The following is a 19,835-nucleotide window of genomic DNA, read 5'->3' as shown; positions in this document are numbered from 1 at the left end:
TGCACATTTCACAGGATTTAGCAACAGGTGTTTTATTTAATCGCAGTTTCCATGTAAAACTGCACTTGGAAGCAAAAGAGGTACTGAAATACAATCTGAAGCATGTTGTGAGCACAAGCTCTCATGGTCTTTTTTTTTCAAGGCAGTTTATAAGGAGATGCTTTGTGATCAAAAGATAATGTAGTTCTGGCCCTTCTGGTAAAAAGGTAATGTCTAAGGTAATGTCTAATATCTGTGTTTGCAATAGAAAGGCAGCAGTTTTGTCTAAGATTCATTTCACTAAGCATGTCACAAAAATATTTGCAGTGTTCCATTCCTTTAATGAAGACCTCGGCTAAATTCTTTTGTGGTCCTTTAACTGCCTAGAATAAAATCTTTAGGCTTTTGTAATCATCTCAGCCCTGAAATAGTCAAGATTATCATTTAAAGTTAGAAAAAAATGCAAAAGACTTTTAAAACAGTGGATAGTGCATGTAATTTAACTAGAAGTAAGTGCATTTGTCCTTTCTAAGGTTAAATCATTTGTACTGTGATCATAAGGGACTTTCCTTTTTTTTAATTATGCCATTTTTTTTACAATTATGCCATTTTGAAATGAAGCCATTTATTTATTGCCCTATACTTCATGCAACACAAGAGAGAATTATAGCTTCCAATTAGACATTAATGAACTATGATAATTAGTGAGATGGTTCAGTTCTCCAGTGGGATCTCCATGTCCGTCTTAGTCCTAATAAGTGGGTAGCTCCTCCCTCTCAGGTAGGCAGGCCAGAGTCTTTTGTTCCTCTTGAGGGGAGGGGCTGCCTGGACTCCCCAGACTGGCCTAGCCTTTTCACCAAGCAGGATGAAGTCAGTTCAGCTCTGCTGAACCCCCATTGGAGAACTCAGGCAAGGACCTTTTCTTACTACTTTCCCCCCTTCGCCGCCTCTCCCAGTTTCAGCAGACTATCTTGCCTGCTGCTTCCTGCCTCACCGGTTCCTACAGCAGGCTACTGCCTGCATGGAGGCTCGCACATGGCTGCCTGCTTTAGAGCAGAGCAGCCACATCTAGATCTAAATTTGGCGCCCTTCCCGCCTGAGCCCAGCTTGCTGGGCCCACCCACGCTCGCCTAGCAACTGAGGCTCCAGGGCTGCCCTCAGCTGACCCCAGGGCAACCCCTCCACCTTTCTTGTTAATCTATAAGAAACTTTGCCCTGAAACTTCCCACAGTGTGATTTTGACAGCCGTCCAAATGGAACTGTTCAAGCTAATTATTTTAAAAGGACTTCGTGCTAGTATTAATCTTAGATTAACTCTGAGCCTGTCTAAGGCAATTCCTGATAGTTCCTGGCATCTGTCTTGCTTTGCAGCAACTTCAGCAACTAGAAATTTGTCTGGATTTTCTTACACTATTGCTCCCAAAGCAGATGTTTGTGAGCTTGATGAAAATGTAGTTTGTGTTTTTAACACCACAAATCACACCTAGAAATGTGTTGAGACAAGGCGTATTTTGTGCAGTCATATCCATGATGTTTGCATGAATGTAAACAATACCTTTTCCGTTTCTACTATCTGGGCAAAGAGGCACTGTTCCCTCACATTTAGCAGGCAGTGGTGCCTATTACCCCAACTTTGTCTGCTTGTTGTTATTTTCTTAGTGTTTTGTTTATTGTGTGCCCCTTTGGGACAGGAAACTATCTTTTTATTCCTTTGCTATGCAAACAGAGAATGTTTTATTGAAAAACAGCAGAATGGAGAAGTAGAGTTTTCAGTTTTCCCCATCAGTTGCTGAACAAAGAACATGGAAGGCGGGATGGGTGCAGGTGCACTAACCAGTAAATGCTACTCCCCTTTGTGTGTGGCCCTTTGGCTGCATTCCCTAACACATCAAGATCTCTTCATTTGAGATCCTTATTGCAGTTTGTTTATACAGTCAGCTTGTTATCCATTAGGGTTAGGTTCCTGGAAACCCTAGTAGATAGCAAATTCGAGGTAACAAATGTTTGATCCTATGGGATCAATGGGTTTAGGTTCAAGGAATACCATGAGGGGGAGAGGTACCTTCCCTGCCATCAGAAAAATCCAACAGAGACCCACAGGAAGCCAACAGAATGCAGCAGGAAGTGCCAAAATATCTCTGAATGCTGCAGGGACCTTCAGAATGGTGCCAACCACCAATGCAGAGCCCTTTAAAATGGCTGGCGGAAGGTCACAGGTGCCATTCTGAAGATCCCTGCAGTCTCCTGAAGGACTTTGCATAGCAGATGAGAACAGAGAGATGGTAGCAATTGTGCCCCTTACAGATTAGTGAATTCACATGCAACTAATTTGCATATAAAGAGAACTGACTTTATATCTAGATGGTTGCAATACTTGATGCAGTCCTACATTTCAGAAAGTGATTTTGGAGGTGACAGAAGCCTGAGAGACTGTTTTTAGAACTCTGTGCAGCAACCAATTTTTATCAGGGGCAATATTGTCAGTTGGTTAAAGGTTGGTGAGTCAACAACACTGATGTTGCCCACTAGCTTGCTCCCATATGAAATGAGATGCAGCCATAGGGCTCTTTTTACCCCTTCAGGGTAAACACTTTAGTCTTCTTTTAGGCTTCTGAACTGTTTACTACTTGACATTTTGTCTTTGACTTGCAATGGAGTGAGCAGGAAGAATTCTGACAGAGCCTTTGTTGCTTTTCCCATTTGGAAGGATGTAGTTAAAGACCCCCTTACCAGTGTCTTAGTTTGGGAGAGAGGGGCTAAAGTGCACAATAGTGTGTTGCGGGGTCCAAGAGCCGTACTTAGGGGCAGGCTATATTTCATCTCCACTTGCCCATAACTTTGTCCTAGCTGGCATTGTAGACGCATTGGAAAATTCTGTCTAATTCTGTATAGCTTGTGCAAGTATATTCAGAGCTTGTTTTTCCCTTAACTGATTATCTTCTTGCCCAGTTTTAATCGAGGGCACATATCTGGTAGCATCAACATCCCATTTGGATCAGCATTCACTGCAGAAGGAGAGTTAATCCAGTGTCCTGCAACAGCCACACTTCAGAGTTTTAAAGGGAGAGTTGTTGTGGTTGTAGGACGTGTGGCAAAGAATGCGGCATCGGTAAGTGTTACCCTGTGTTACCCAGGATAAAAAACTTTTATGAGCAACAACAGTTAAGTAGTGCAGTAGCTGGCACATTATTTTCAGAAGAAAATGCAACTGAAGTTGAAATGGAAGGTGGGGAGAAAGAGATTGCCCCGTTCAAGCTCTCAGCCTTCGTTCCTTCTACTTGGCAATGAAGAGTACCTCATTGTTGAGGTCCTTGGAAAACACATCTATTTAGCAGTTCCCCCCCTGGAGCCCTCCAAGGTTCCGTGCTACTTCACTGAGTGTCAACTCTGCCCCCCTGGAGTATCATTTTAAAACGTTGGTCCTGGAGCTAAAAGGTTTGGGAACCACTGCTTTAAAAGTTGGTCCCAGAACTAAAAAGTTTGGGAACCACCACTACAGTCTCCAAAGCCAATATACATTCTTCATGATGGTGATAGTATGCTGATAATGTAAACAGCATCACAGAGCCCAGACCTACCTCCCACTCCCTGTTCACCCACCCTCCCTCCCTCTGCCCCGGAACATCTTCCTCCTGCCTCCTCCCCACCCTACCCAGACCTTTGTGTCAGCCAAGCTCAGCCAACGCAAGCCTGCCTGCCCAAGTTGGCACAGGGGCTGGATTCAGCCTCTGCAGGCAGGTGCATGTTCCTGTGCCAGCCTAGCCAACTCTTGAGGCAGGTGCTTTTTGGCACATTTGCGACCTTCTTGGGCCAGCCCAAGGAGCAGTCAGGATTGCACCCACAATCTGCCATAGATACTGTCATTCGATATCACTTTATGTCACTTATCATTTATATCAGCTCTGTCTTTGCTGTTCCCAAAGCTTTCATCATGGCTTGTACAGGCTTTATAATAAAGAGTCTTTTTTAAAATATAAAAGGCATATGAGATCTCCTCCTGATGCTCACTTACTGAGAGCCACCTTATTTTTCCCCATGTTACCCAGAACTAGTACAACACCCCCAAACTCTCCATCACAAAAATAGGGTCCAAAATAAACTGAATTATAAAATCACACATTTACTGAAATGACAGAATTGTCCTTTTTACAGAACAAACACAATCTTTTCTTTTAATATGAATAGAAAGCCTGGTATAACATTATTAATCTGTTGACTGTCATGATTAGCTATTATTTTCTCTCTTACTCTGGGAAAATGTTTTTTCTTGGACAGAGCTTTGGAAGCTCAAGGCAGAAGGGTGATTATTAAGCTTAAATGAACTTCTTACCCTACTGTGTTTTTATAACAGTCAGTGATTATAAAACAGTCAGATTATATAACAGTCAGATGATTATATACTTTTGATCATTATCACATTAATTTACTTTGGCCTATAAAAGTTGTTGTTTTGTAATCTGGAACACTTTAAAAATTCCTCTTGCATTTTATTATACCACAGTGTCACAATTCTTGGTAGCGTGTGGCAGAAGCTGGCCACAAGAGAGATGGGCAGTAATCTCCAAACGAAAAGCCATTGATGATTTTGCATGCGATTCTGTGGGCTACTTACAGAGCATAAGGTCAGGGATGGAGTTCAACTCTCCCCTCAGCATGACCCATTCTTAGCCTAAACAAGTATCTCCCTTATGAAACTGACATGTTTCCAAATGTACATGCTGACCCTTCTGTGCGGGAACAATTCATGGAACTAACTAAAAAAAATTGCTTGGTTCACCATGCAGAGAAAAAAGTGCAGCAATATGTTTTCAGTGAAGAGTCATTTGAATTACCAAGTTTGTGGCCAAAAGAGGCATCACGCAGTGGATATGTGTAACTTTTTTAATGTTGTAGTGAAAAGCTGACATGGGAGGCTAAGATTGGGAATGGAGGGTGCAGCAGGTGACAGGTCTGGTATAATTGTTCACCTCAAACCACTGTATCTGCTAAAAAATTGTCCAACCCTCAAGTTGTTTTTTCACCCATGGGAGGGAGGGATTGGAAAAAGGGGTTAAGGACCCTCTCCCCCTGCCATCCTCCTGCCTTGATTGTGACCTACTTTAGCTGTTTTTCATTTTAAGTCAGCCATCAGGAGACTGTCTTCAATCTCTCCTATGAACATCTAGTTTTGCCCCAATTTTTATTTTATTTTGAGTATTTATACACCGACTTTTAGAACAAAGTCATCATATGGGAACTGACACATTTCAGAACTATGAAACACTTCAAAACATAGTATCAGTTACAGTAACGGCAAGCATGATAAAATCACCAGGATGCAGATCTAAAAAAACAAAATCTAAAAGCAGTTAATTAAAAACTTTTAAGAGCGCGTTAAAAATAGGAAAGGTGGGGCTTGGCAAATCTCAGTGAGAGAATTTCAAGGGTGCAGTGCCTCTGCCACCTGTGCCAGAAAGGTCCTATCCCTGGAAGTTCCCCTGCCAAATTTGCCTTAAAGTTGAGCCAGGCCACAGGACCTGCAGTGCCAGTTGTAGGTCTTCAGTTGGCTGTCATCCTTTGAAGGCCGTCAGTCCTTCAGGTGAAAATTTAGCACCCTGCAAAGCAAGGTTCTTATTAGAAAATAAGCAATTTGGACACACTCAGCTTATAATAGTAAATAATTTCATACTGTTAAACTGAAAAATGAATTCTGGGCAGAACTTTCTGGACCTTTTTGATACAAAGTTTCATCTGTTGACCTGAACAAAGATACAGTATTTATAGGCATGTTCTTGCACAGGCTAATTCATTGAGATGCAATACCAGCAACTCTGATGTGCAGCTTTTTTTAGTTAGTTACTAAAAGGAACCTAGGGCCTAATCCTGTGCACATTTCCATTGCTGATGTAGCTGTGCCAACGGGATGTGTGCTGCATTCTGTAATGGGAAGGGGCAGTCATGGAGAGCTCATCAAGGTAGGGGAACATTTGTTCCCTTACTTCAGGGCTTCGTTGTGTCTACATCAGTGCAGAAAAGTTGAATAGGATTGGGCCCTAAGAAACTTAAGGCTAGAAGAGCCCCCCCAATGCGCTGATGTCCCCTCTCTCTCACTTTTCAAGAATTTACCTCTGATACAAATTTGCTTACTTCCCAGTCATATTGGTTATCTACTAGATTCTCATTCTTAAACGTTACCTCCTGTTTCAGGATTCACCATTGCTTCATAAGTCAGTAGGAATTTTGTACATTGTCGGACAGGTACCAAGTGAAGTTAGTCCCTTTTGTTTTTCCTTTCTCATCTTTTTAAAATCACCTGAAAATCTTGTTATGTTGGTGCTTCTAGGGATCCAGTGTTGTATTCTCTTTTATGTATCTTTGTTTTCATTCCTTTTTTTCTTTTAAAAAAATGTTTTAAATATTTTTGTGATTGTATCAGTGTAAACTCTACAAGTATGTTATTGCTTAAGTGCCAGGTGGTGAGAAGGAGTGGGAGGTATTTGGGGGTGGGGGGAAGCTATGTAAATAAAAATGTCATCTTCTCCTGATTATGATCATTTTACTTTTGTTTGGGCAAGGTGCCATGAACCTTTCTTCCTCATTATTGGGATATAGCATTATATACACTAACTTTTACCAGCACATAAGTTTGTTTTTTGAAGAAAGTTAAGATTCCTACTTCCCATTGAAAGTAATGGGACTTTTAATGTCTCACTGATTTCAGCAGTCCAAACTGCGCCCTATGCCGGCCAAAGTTCCTTGGGTCGGCCTGGGAGGGTTGCAAATGCACCATAAAGCACATTTGCACCTCCTCGGAAGGAAGCCAGGCCAGCACTCCGAGAAGCACCGGCCTGCGGAGGCTGACAGAAGCCTCTGCGCCAGCTTGCCCCTAGCTCCTTGCGTTGGCTCGGATGAGCCAACGCAAGGACGAAAGGTAGGCGTGGGGGGTAGGGAGGAGGAGAGAGGGAGACATTCCTGGCGGGGGGAGGGAGGGCGATGGGCGTCCCCGGGGGCAGGCTGGCGGGGTGCAGGAGGCGGGGCTAGAATCCAGCAGTTATGCCAGATCCCAACCCCCATTCCTGGCTTGAATCCGCTCCATTTTCCTCAGACTTGTGCCACCTCAGGAGGTGGCGCACGTCCAAGGAGACCCATAGGCACCAGCAGCCCCTACCCAGGGGTAAGAGGAAATGTTTCCTCTTGCCTCTGGCTAAGCCGCTGCTGGCCACAGTCCTGTGCTGGATACAGGGCAAGCCTCCTGGATTGTGCCCTAACTTCCTTAGGGTACATGCTGCATTTTGTTCTAGTGAGACTCTTTGCTGATGATTTGAATTCTTGCACTTTGAAAGGTTCATTGCACAGTAAGTGTGGTTAAATTTAAAGTAGTTAACTTCGAGCGCAATCCTAACCCCTTATGTCAGTGCTTTCCAGCACTGGCATAGCGGTACCAATGGGATGCGCAGTATCCTGCAGTTGAGTGTCACTCATGGAGGCCTCCTCAAAGTAAGGGAATGTTTGTTTCCTTACCTCAGAGCTGAATTGCCCTTATGTCAGTGCTGGAAAGCACTGACATAAGGGGTTAGGATTGCACCCTTAGAAATATTCTCTCTTGACATATGCTGACCATGGTATCCTTATCTCTTATCGTATTTTCCATCAGTGCAGATTAATGGGATCTTTAAACTTCTTATGTGCTTGGACTCTTGTACCTGTCAGTTATACTTGAAATTATGAAGTGAAAAGTGTACATTCCTTCCCAGTTGAGTATGTAAGGAATGTTTCCTTGATGTTGAGTGAACAAAAAAATACATTTTTACTATACTGTGTTCCATACTACTAATCTCAGTCATTGCCTGGATACTTCAGGAGTGATACTGCTCCAAGTCAGATTTTAGAAATGGTTTGAGTATTTTGTGATTTATCAGGGGATCTTTACATTTGACATTGTTTAATAAACAGTCATTTGCAAGAGCAGTGGGGGCATGGCTATACTATTTGTGGTAAGTGGGCATAAGAATACATCAGGCTATGTGGAATCAGTGCAAAACAGCCAGAACCTAGACCAGCTATTTTCAGTTCGTGTGCCGTGGTACATTGGTGTGCTGAGAATGGTCTGCAGGTGTGCCACAAGAGTTTTGGAGAAGATCATTAGTAAGGCCATTGGGGAATGTAAGCCCCCACCAGCAGCATGGTGTACCTTGTTAATTGTCAAAGAAAACCGATGGCGTGCCTTGACATTTTTAGCGTCTTGTCAATGTACTGTGAGACAAAAAACATTGAAAATTGCTGACCTGGACTTATGGCCCAGTCCTATTCAGATGGCACACCAACAGAGCATGGATGCTGGCACAACAATTGGATAATTAGCCCAAAAGAAAGTCACACAGCTAATACTGTGAATTCTAGCTATTGGGCTTTATATATGGTGATAAGAAAGCGAGTGATTAGTCAACCTCATGCTGAATTTTTTGCACTGAGATAATCTCTGGCCATTGTTCCTTGCACAGAATTACTGCAATAACTCGTTTAAAACAATGGTCCCTGGCAGGTCAAGGCCAAAAGCATGATGTATAAAAAAGGTACCTTCAAAAGTACATCACCAGCTATGCATTTTTACCAGGCTAACCTCTCCCCACTCCATTATTCCCTTCTGTATACTTGTCTGTGAGCATGAGAAATTAAGTATGAAGATTTGTCTTTAGTCCATTTATAGCTGAACCGTTTTTTCTCTTAGTGGAATCTCTGTTATATACAGTTTTGAGAACATGATGTGTTTAATGTACGAACATAGATGAAAGATGTGGAGTTTTACTGCTCTCTGAGGTCTGACATAAACATATTTGGCAAATCATTTATTGAGACATGTGAAGGTTGACAGTTGACTTGTAAACATAGCATTTTAACTTCTAGTACATGAGTATATCATAAAACCAGAGTTGCAGACTATATTGGAAAAGATGGGTATATTCAGGAGGGAAATTTTTTTTTTAATGAACTTGCTATAGCCATACCCGTATGTGCTTGTGGGCGCAATCCAAACCTGCCCTGGAGCAGCTAGGCCAGTGGGCCTATGCTGCATCCAAGGCAGGACTGGGGCTGCAAGCAGCTCAGCCCGGGGCAAGGGGAATCGCTTCCCCATATCCTAGGTAAAGCCACAGCAGCCCCAATGGGACCACTTGGATCTGCGCCACCCCAAGCGGTAGCACAAATCCAAGCAGTCTGGGACTGCCCCGGGCTGCCCAGGAATTGGGTTAGGATCCGGCATAACTGCCAGATTCTGGCTCAGCCTCCCGCTCTCTGTCCACCCGCCCCCGGGAAAGCCCTCCCCCACCCCAAAATACCTCCTCCCTGCCACCTCCCCACACCCCCTGGCCCTTGCATTGGCTGAGCTCAGCCAACGCAACCTACCTGCCTCCCAGGGCCCACGTCAGCATGGGGAGGCTGACGCATATCCATGTGCCAGCCTAACCCCACTTAGGACAGCACAAAGGACATGTGCTGGCCCAAGGCCTGGTTTGGATTGGGCCCTGTGTTGCTTTAAGTGTACTACAATTATCAGTTTATGGCTCTTTAGATTAATTGGACCTTAACAAAGGGAGAGTCATAAAAAGTTAGGAATTTGGTTTTTTAATATATGTAGATATACTCCTTCCCATTCTTCTTTTTCTCCACCTCTTCTGTCACACACACACTCTTTCATCACACACTTGCAAGTAATCACACTTGAGCTACTGTGCAGTTGCCCAATCCCGCCATCTTCCTCATTAATTTGAGGTTGAAGGGCCAGCAGGATTCTGTGGCACTACCCAGATAGCACCCAACCTAGATTTTCCTGCCACTCCCAAATATGCAATCAAAGAGCCACTAGTTATTAAGATCAAATTCTCACCCTCATAGCAAGAGAAAATAGCTGGAGTGAAAAGAACTGCCTATACAACTTCTATTTGATTCTAGGTGTGTGGCAGCTGGGCCAGTAGGATCAGTCTTATTTTTGACTGTTACAGCCCATTTTTATCAAGTCCATTGTGAAAGCATTGGACTGCCAGGGTACAGGTTTCTGTTGGCTTTTGACTCTTTCTTGAAAAGCAAGGGCGAAGAATGAGTGGGAGGTTTTACAGCTCTCTCAGAATGATGAACTGGCATCAGTGGTGTAGCTGCATAGTGCTGTATGGTAGGTACCACATGGTACCGGGAGGCACTTCAGTTCTCCTCGGGGGGGGGGGGTGACAGGTACTCTTGCCCACTGCTCCCAAAACAATTCTCAGCACAGTCAATGTGACTGCGCCAAATGACTGCTGCGGAGGTGATGGGCAGGTCCTCATGCCCACCGCCCCTGCAGCAGTCATTCCCCCAGTGCAGCCGCTGGGAGTGAGGCCAGCTGCACCCAGAATTGTGGTGAGGGGACAGTGGGCAGGAAGACCTGCCCGCCACCTCTGCAGCAGTCATTCCTGTGGCACAGCTGACTGCACTGCACAAATGACTGCTGTGCAGGCAGCGGGCAGGAGGTGCCTCTGCGGCTAGTCCCAAAGTAATTGTGGTGACGTCATTACAACACCTCAATTACTTCTGGATAGGAAAGAGGGGGCAGGGTCGGAGGAGGTGGCGAAGCGGCTGGTATGTACTGTGGCAGCATATTGACCAGCTATGCCACTGACTGGCATATTAGCATCAATATTCAGGAAAGTTTTATATTTGATTTCTTTTTCCTGATAAACATTTCCTCAGTGCTAAATAGATAGAATTTTAATTCTGTAACATTAGATTATATTGAGACCCTGAGTTAACTTTTTAAATGGAGGTGAAGTATTACATCTGTATAATTCTGGCAGTTTGGAAGCTAAGAAAGCTAAGAAGCTAAGAAAGAAAGAAAGACTTCACCTTGAAGGAAACATCTAGAGACAGAAAAGTTATATATTGTAAAGACCCTTATCGGTCTAGGAGAAGCCTGCCTATGTAAACCTTCCTGAGTATATCTGAAAAGAAATCTGAGGATGAGAAAGATGGTATATAAATAAATTTTGCCAGTCATCTACAGATATCTCATGCGATATTTGGCTGTTTTAACATCGTGAAGTGGCATAATTTCAGAATGCCTCTCTAGAGCTCTAGTGATAAACCTAGAACATGGACAGAACCCTGCCAGATCAAGTCAAGGGTCTGTCTACTCTAGTGTCCTGTTTTCATTATCTGCTTCCAGGGGGAGTGCACAAGCCCAGTATGAAGACAGCTGTCCTACCTGTGTTTTGTTTGTCTTCTGAACTTTTGGCATTAAGAGAAATGCTACCTCTGCACATTTAGCTATCAAGGTTGGTAGCCATTGACAGACCTGTTCCTTCTCAGTTTGTCTACAAATCCACTTTAAGTGCAGTTTCTTTTAAATGCTTGCCTTAAGAGCATTTTTATAAATCACTTTTTGTTATCTGGTTCACATCACTTGTCAGTGTTAAGAGAACTGTTGTTAAGTGTTAACAGAAAAGGAGAGAACCACTTTTATATCAAATATATGTTCTAGTCAACATTGTGTTATTATTTGATTGCATAGGGGTAGAAAATGCCCCCAAAAAAGGATTTCACTAGTGAGAAACTTTAAACATGCAAGTTCAGTAGTTGGCATCAGAAAATACAAAACAGAAGCTTGACTTTCTCAAGTGTGTTATTTATGACAGAATTCAGGCATTGGCAAAAGAATAAATAGAAGGTGATTTAAAAAACAGAAGTTTATATACAGAGCAGTTTCTGTCCTGGCTTCTAAAAAAGAAAACCATATAGTTATCTTTGGCCATATTTTGTTTTATTCAAATAGGGGTTTTCATGATGTTTTATTCATTGAATTTGGGGAGGGGGAGGTTGGGGAGACTTTATTTTGCCTCATCACTTTTTCTTCCATTTTATAATTTAACTTCATGATAATTATACAAGCCTGCACTCTGAGAAAGAGGTCTAAAAGTCCTTGTAAATATTTGGAATGATTATTCCCCTCTTTCCCTCCAGCAATATGCATACCAGAAATAACCCTTTCACCTCTCTTTTTTGGGTTTGTTTTTAAAGAATCATTGTAAGTTTTGTATTCTTCTACAATGAAAAATCAAATGTGCTGGAAAATTTCTTATCTCAGTTCTTGTTTTTAGTTTTGGATACTGCTTTTTTATTGCTTTCAAATTTGCCAAGTGGTTAGTTATTAGATAATAATGCTGACCACAACTGCACATGATGGGTGAGCAGAGAAAATTTATTTACTTCAGTGATATTTTATTTGCAAGAATGTACAAAACAGAGGAGACATTGCACCCATGAAGGAATTGTATGTACGAGGCCTTGTATGACAGAGGCCTCGCATGACATAGCCTCTGACCAGTACACATTCGTGGTTCACTGTGTTTACGCTCTGCACCAAATAGGATGCAGATGAGATCCTATGTGGAGGAGATAGTTATGTAAAGAATTTAGTATATGTGGCCCCAAATAAATACATAGTGGACCTGAATCTTATGCGACTGACTTGCACAAATTCAAATATATGCTATTGCCCCCACCCCAAAAAAGAGGAAAAACAACAGGTAATTCTGCCTGCTGTTCTTCCTCTGTTTATGCTCTGGAGCAAGCCTGAAATGGGAGGACAAAGCTGCTATTCCCTTAGTCTTCCTAGTTCCCACCTGTTTCTTATTCTGTGCTTTTAGTTCTTAAGGAAGCTGTACATATTCATTGGATTCAAGGAAGTTTTGGCTAAACAGTGGGTCCTTGTTACCTGTGGATTAGGGCCCCACACATTTGATTATCCGCAAGTCCCAAACCCACAGGTCTGGTCCAACATGGACCCTCCGGAGTCAATGGGAGCTCTGCTATGCATGGAATGCACAGGCCTCAGAACACCCTACGAAGACAATGGGAGCACAGCTCCCCTCACCTCAAGAGAGTTAAAGAGACCAGCTAATTTCATTATCCACAGGTTTCTGCATCTGTGGGGGTTCCAGGAACCCCTGCAGATAACACAGGATGCCTGCACGCAATTTTGGTTTTATACTCCTACAGTGGAATGTAAACTTTACATAAGATGCAGGCCAACTGTATATTTAGTGGTGTTAGACAAGGAGTTTGATAGAGCCTATGTCAAGTCTAATTTGGTTATTTTTCTGGTTAATTGCTTTTCATTTTTACTGGTGGGCAGTTCTTCCCATTTCCATAGTACGTCAATCATTCTCACTTGTAACAAGAATGTGTGCACACGCTCATTGGTTTTCTCCTTTGTTTCCTCAAAACCTCATACTTTTTCTTCCATGTCACATTTCCTATTCTGTCACAGTTATTTAGACACTTGGCGTCTATCCCTTCACTCGTCAGACCACCCAGCTTGCAAATGCACTACTCTGCTGTTCTCCCTCTTCCTACTGATGTTTTAGGTGTTGTCACAGATCCTGTCCAGTCTGGTTGCTATGGGGCTCCCAGCAAAGTTATAGTAATACTCCCCCTTAGCCCATCAGGAGGTTTAAAGGGGTCATTTGTCAAAGTTTAACTGAAAGCCTCATTTTACTACATCACAATTAGTCGAGCATTGCCAAAGCACAGTGTAATGCAAGATTTATCAGCTCTGAGAAAGAAGCAGGTCTGCAAGCCACACAGTTGGCCTGTTGGATAAATGGAAACTAAAAGTGGTGTCATAAAATGTTTGCTAAAATGTGGAGCAGAAAGGTAGTTTAGTATTTCGCATGAAGATTATTAATAGATCTCTGAAATTCTGTACTCTCTTCAAAGCCATACCGCTGCTTGGGGCCACCTTTCCTGCAGTGCACTGTGTGTCTGTGTGTGTACAAAAATTAATTACAGTAAACTATTATTTATTAACAGTATTTATATAGTGCTTTTCAACTAAGGGCACAATCCTAACCCCTTATGTCAGTGCTTTCTAGCACTGACATAAGGGCCATGCAGCTCTGAGGTAAGGGAACAAACATTCCCTTACTTTGAGGAGGCCTCCTTGAGTGACACCCAACTGCAGGATGCAGCACACGTCCCTTTGGCACCGCTATGCCAGTGCTGAAAAGCACTGACATAAGGGGTTAGGATTGCACCCTAAAAATTCATAAAGTGGTTTACAGAGAAAAATCAAATAACCAATGGCTCCCTGTCACAAAAGGGCTCACAATCCAAAAGAACACCAGCAGACATCCACTAGAAAAGACACTGCTGGGGTGAGGTGGGCCGGTTACTCTTCCCCTGCTAAAAAGAGGAGCACCCACTTGAAAAAGTGCCTCTTGCCCAGTTAGCAATAGATGACCAGAGCATGAACCAGAGTATTCACCGAAGGGGTGGAGGAGAAGGGCTGTATTTTTGCAATGCCATATTTTTGCCTTGTCTGTGTGGTCGCATTTTTCTTGCTGTCAAAGAACAATCTTGTCACTGGCGTTTTCCCCTCTCCCTGGTTAGAGACAGAGTCATCCTTCATTCCATTTGCACTGATTGACACCATTTTGAATGCAGAGAGAAAGAGATGCCAAGATCACTTGATTTTCATCTGCCTTAAAACAGTGTGTTTAACAGCAATGACAGAATTTTCAGTATCTGTGATCAGTTGTGCCCCTGTACATACAGGTATTAAATGCACATAGATCATACATTAAAGGGCCACACCCAACTCAAGTCTTGCATGAAAAGATTGGGAGGGAATTTTTTAGCTTCGTTTGACTTACAGTAAGTGAGCAATAAATAATGCAGATATATCTAAAAGTACATTTGGAGCAAATAGTTTATTATGCAGCATAAGCACTGCCATTAAATTTTTTTTTATTTTTGACAGAGAAAGCAGTCATGTTGTTCAGATAAAGATCATACAACATTTAAAATTACTTGGACCACATTATTTAACTTATTTCAGAAAAACATCAAATTATTTGCTCTATAATTCAAGGTAATTTAAGTATAAATAATTGGTAGCACAATCCTAAACTGCTTTAGAGCAGCCAGGCCACATGGCCTGTGCTGCATCCAGTGCAGCTCAGGAGGTGGCTGGAGGTCTCCTTGGGGTAAGCGGATATATTTCCCTTTACCCCAGGTAAAACCCCAGCCACGTCTATGGAGCTTCTCAGATCTGCACCAGCTATGTCACTGGAGCAAATCCAGGAAGTTCTTTGCAGGGTTGCCTGACCTGGGAAGGAGGTTTGTATTTGGTGTGCACTGCCCCCTCCTCCACTCATTCTGCCTTCCCCCACCCAAAAACACCCCCTATTGAGCTCCATTATGCCCTGCTGCCACCCTCACCCAGCCCTCATGCAGCCCAGTGCAACGTTACCTGTGCTGTTTGGTGATGGGACACGATGTGGCACCAGTAGGAACACACAGGCTGGGCTGGCACTGCCTGCTCCGTCTCAATGAATATTTAGGATTGCACTGTGAATTTGTCATTTTTTTCTGGCGAGTGCAACTAAAAAAATCTTGACATATGTCTTTCTATCTATTTTATCATCACACAGTGTAACTTTGCAAATTTCAGCCATACTTCTCCAGTCGCCCTTTTTCTGGAGAGACCCAAAGCTCTTTCCTTTGTGGCTGCACAACAGAGTTATGTAAGGGCATTGTAATATTCACTACATTAGTTTCAGTCTAATTATCTCTAACATATAGCACTCCTGCTTTGCCACTCTGGTAACATTTTCAGTGAACTGTCACACACTTCCTGGAGAGTAACTTACTTGCAAGACAAATGTGTCTTCAGGGCAGCACTGCACATTACAGTTGCTGCAGGGGAAAAAAGTGGTAATTCCAAAAGGGCCAGAAAGTCTTCACCTGGGGGACACTGCATATGAAATGGCTGCCATGTAGAAGTGATTTTAAGTTGCTCCTTGTGGCAGTTTTCTCAACATAACAAGCTGTTGTGCAGTGGCTCTCCACATAGATAGGGGAAAGGCTGCTTCCTCCTTTTAAGGTTTGTAGAGATACAACCACTGCAATCCTAAGGGTGTGTTGCCTGGAAAGAAGCACCACAGGGAGCAAGACAGAGCCATTTCCATGCAATAGCTGTTTTATAGACATTAACCCTGATAAAATGCTAATTGGTTGGAGGAGGATAAACATGCTGTGGGTTGCATGGTCAGGAAAGGCGACTGGCTTTGATTTTTGTTCAGGCCTGCATGTCTGTCTATAACAAACAGGAGTGTGTGATGGATACAGAGGGAATAGTTTTCAGATGTTTGTAAAGTGCTCTAAGCTTTCAAGGGGAGAAGATTGTACGTTTGAACAAAGAGTAGTTGCCCACATGAATACAGTCAACAAAACCTGCCCACATGAATATGCCAAAACATTTTAGTGTCTCATGTGAGAAGTGGATTGACGTTGGCTCAATATTGGTATAAAACAGATAGGAAATATATTTGTGAATTGCTGAAAATTTGGCTGCTTTAACGCAGTGGTTAAATCATGTAGCAATGTCATCAATGGTGCATGCTCTGAGTGTGCGTGCAATATAGTGTGCATGTGGGTAAGTGGGTCATGTGGGAGTAGGGAGATGGCCAGTGGAACTGGGGAGGTGGCAGAACTGAGGGTTGGGTTCAGGCAGCAATTTGACATGAATAGCTGATCGGTCATACTCATTTTGTAATATTGCCTTTTATAATCAGCAAATGCCAGCACCAGCAAGCTTCTATATTTTTCTGTAAGCAGAGGAAGTCAGTGACAGCAGAATCAAGGGAACTGACTCTCGACTAACTGGATTGACTTGATGTTTGTAGGATTCATGCTTCGCCTGTGTGAGTGGAAGGACAAGAGCAGCACTACAGTCCTGAGCAGTATATATAAAGGACTTTAGTATCTACTTCTGTCAGGGTCTAGCTAGATGTGCTGTTAAATGATTATTGTCTCTTTTTCACTTTGAAAAAAAATCATAGTGACAGGGGCCTGAATCAAGACTGGGGGAAGGGTTAATCCTTTCCTCTGTGGTCTTGATTCATATTGGGCTCTTGAAGTTGCTATTTGCCCCAGGAGAGGGCATGGATGGCTTCCTTTCCAGGGCAAACTGAGAAGCAAGGTGGCTGCTATTTTGTTCTTGATTTTTTTTCACTTGAAAATTGAAAGATGACTCATTTGACATCCATCTAGTGTAGCCCTCTGTGTAGTATTTACCATAGATTCTTGCCTATAGGATGAGAAATTTCTGCCAATAAATCAACCTTAGAACACCACTTTGCCTTATCTGCAAGGCCAGGGCTTTCCAAGGAACTTGCAGCACTGGGAGAAGCAATGCAGAGATAATTAGAGGTCTGTTAATCTGCTAGGCAACACCTCCAGGGCAAAGCTGCAACCAAAGTTAACCTTTTATTCCCTTCCTGAGAAAAAAGCAAGGCTTCCATTGAAATCAAGCAAGCTTTGTTCTCTTTAGCAGACCCTTTAGCAGACCCAAAAGTTCTCTTTTAGCAGCCTCATTCCATTTTGCAAATGCTCTGCAGAGGTCCTTTTTTTTAAAACACCAGTATGGAATCCTCATTTCCATTTGAAATAAAGTTCCAGGCTACAATTCAGTGCAGCTTTACCTAAGAATAACACCCATGGAAAGCAATGGGTTTACTTCTGAGTAAATAGGGTTGCAACTTTGTGCAACTGCACTTGCTCACAGTCATTCCTTGTTGCTTGTCTCTCTGCTGTGAATTGAAGTGCACACTCCCAGTCATGTGTTAGAAGTTGTATGTTATATGTAGAGCCTCTGGCAACACACCAGGCACCTTAAAAAAGGATTTTAATGCTTCTCCTGCAGTGTTTACAAACCTTTTTCACTTGCATAGCCCTTGGCAGCCCATTTCCATAAATTATACCCCTCATATTAGCTAGATGTAATTAATTTGAATAATATAAGCCCTCATCTCCTCTATATGAAAACCCACACTTCATGTATTCATCATAGTACTTTCTCTTTTCATCTGTTTGAAGAACATAAGACTCTGCCTTTGCACTGTTTGGCACCAGAAGTGTCCTGAGAAATTCTTGGTGACTGATCACTTTCTGTATTATGTTTCAGCTTTTTTACTGTGCTGGTTTTCAATCACTGATTCATATATAAACGAATGACCAAAAACTAGCTATTGGTGGTGCATTCACAGCCAGCTAGCTACCTCCCTTCCTACCTTGCTGGTCCTGCAAGACATTCTGGAGCACTACCTGCCTTTTTCTGCCATTATTGCATTCTTTTTCAAGTGCCCCTAAAGGTCCTGTTGAGTGTCCCTTGGGATATGTGTACCCGGGGCTGGGAACCACTGTCCTACTGATATGTTGTTTACAGTGCACTTGCTCTGATAGTGTTTACAAAATGGCTGTGAAGGCCAGAATTTAAAAAATAAAAATGCATTTTGTGATCTTTTCCTATATTTGTAATAAATTAGAGATTGTACAGTTCTTAGGTAACAATTACTGGTAGGTCATTTTTCAGGATCTGGTCTTGGATAAAACCAGACAAAACTATAGTCAGATCCCCCCTAAGTTTTTGTTGTTGTTTTTTTAAACCCAGACTTATCTGAGGGTCATAGAAAATTCCATGATTTTTTTTTTTCTCAAAGCCTGCACTCAACTTGTCTGTGACATGGACTTATAGGCATCTGTATGGTATTATGGCAACAGGCAGGTGTAATCAAATTGCCTTGAAATGATAAAGTATTTGTTTCGTATGGGAATGTGGTCATATAGTAAATGGATATGCTGAATTAAAGAAAATGAAAGCACATACTGTTTATGTATATATTGGAATGCTGTACACCATTCTGACCCGGGGTCTTTTTATTCAGTTTGCAGCTCATCTGGTGAAAATCAAATATCCAAGGGTGTGCATTTTGGATGGCGGCATAAACAAAATCAAGCCAACTGGTTTGCTGACAGTTCCTTCTCCACAGATATGAGCCACTGTGAAATCTCTGTGAAGCAGAAGCTTGAAATGTCTCTATCAAACAACTCTAAGGGCATTACAACACTTGCACTATGAATGCAACAAGGATTATCGGGTGTCTCAGTGCAGAGATTTTGCATTTAATGTTTTTGTTTTTTTAATGCTTTGGCATCTTGTTTAAGTTTTACTGGAATAAAACATGAAGCTTTAGATTATCGCTTCACTGCATCAAGACTGTAAACCACCTAACTGAGCATCAGCCATGCAGCAATAGAATTCAGTCTGTACATCTGCTGTCAAGTATTATCATGAAATTACATGACTAATTTCAGAATAAGTCAGAGAGCAGGCATTGAAAATAACATTTCAGTCATGCAGATGCAAGAAATATCAAAGTCCTTCAAATAACTGAATTGTATTTACTCATCTGTTTCTGGTCATAAGGTGTGTGTGTGTGTGAGAGAGAGAGAGATCTGGAAGTCTGCTTCAAAATTGTTTAATCCTTCCAAATACACCATTTCATTAAAAGAAATCTGTTTGTGGGTCTCTTATTAAATTTGTGTGATTGCATCAGTTGTAATGGAGAAGACTCAATTCTGTCCACAAAGTTTAATGTGACACGTCTTGAAATTTTGAATTTTTGAAAGAAAAGGCTTCTTCCCCTAAGGCTGCAGTTTTCAAACTCTCCAGGAGTTTGAAATCCACAGTAAGTCTTTGCGGGGGCAGGGGGAGGCAGCAGGGGCAGGGGAAAGGCAGCGACGCGATCCCCAGGATCGTGTTGCTCAGGGGGTGCAGGGACTGGAATGCACTCACCAGTCCCTGCAGCAGCCGTCCCTATGTGCAGGGAGCCCTGCGCGAGCGCCTGCAGAGCGCCCCAGGTCAGGGAAAGGCAGAGTGGAGCGATCTGCTCTGCTTCCACTAAAGCGCCCCACTCTCCCTTTCCCTGACCTGGGGAGCCCTGCAGGCGCTCGCACAGGGCTCCCCACACACAGCCCTGTCAGAAGGGAAAGCGGAGCGATTGTGCTTC

The 19,835-nt window shown here is 42.7% G+C and overlaps 1 protein-coding gene across 1 annotated transcript in view; it reads left to right on the top strand.

Moving 5' to 3' along the window:
• Positions 1–19,359, top strand: part of TBCK (TBC1 domain containing kinase) — a 127,489-nt gene extending 108,130 nt beyond the window's left edge. Inside the window, exons 24-25 of the mRNA XM_066631766.1 lie at positions 2,929–3,088; positions 18,711–19,359. Coding sequence (XP_066487863.1) covers positions 2,929–3,088; positions 18,711–18,821 — 271 coding nt within the window. The 3' untranslated portion in view covers positions 18,822–19,359. The remainder of the gene's footprint in view (positions 1–2,928; positions 3,089–18,710) is intronic.
• The last annotated feature ends 476 nt before the right edge of the window (positions 19,360–19,835 follow it).

This window comes from Tiliqua scincoides, chromosome 6 (assembly GCF_035046505.1).
Source record: "Tiliqua scincoides isolate rTilSci1 chromosome 6, rTilSci1.hap2, whole genome shotgun sequence".
NCBI lineage: Eukaryota > Metazoa > Chordata > Lepidosauria > Squamata > Scincidae > Tiliqua > Tiliqua scincoides.
The sequence above is the reverse complement of the archived record's forward strand: the minus strand, read 5'-3'. Positions and strand labels throughout refer to the sequence as shown.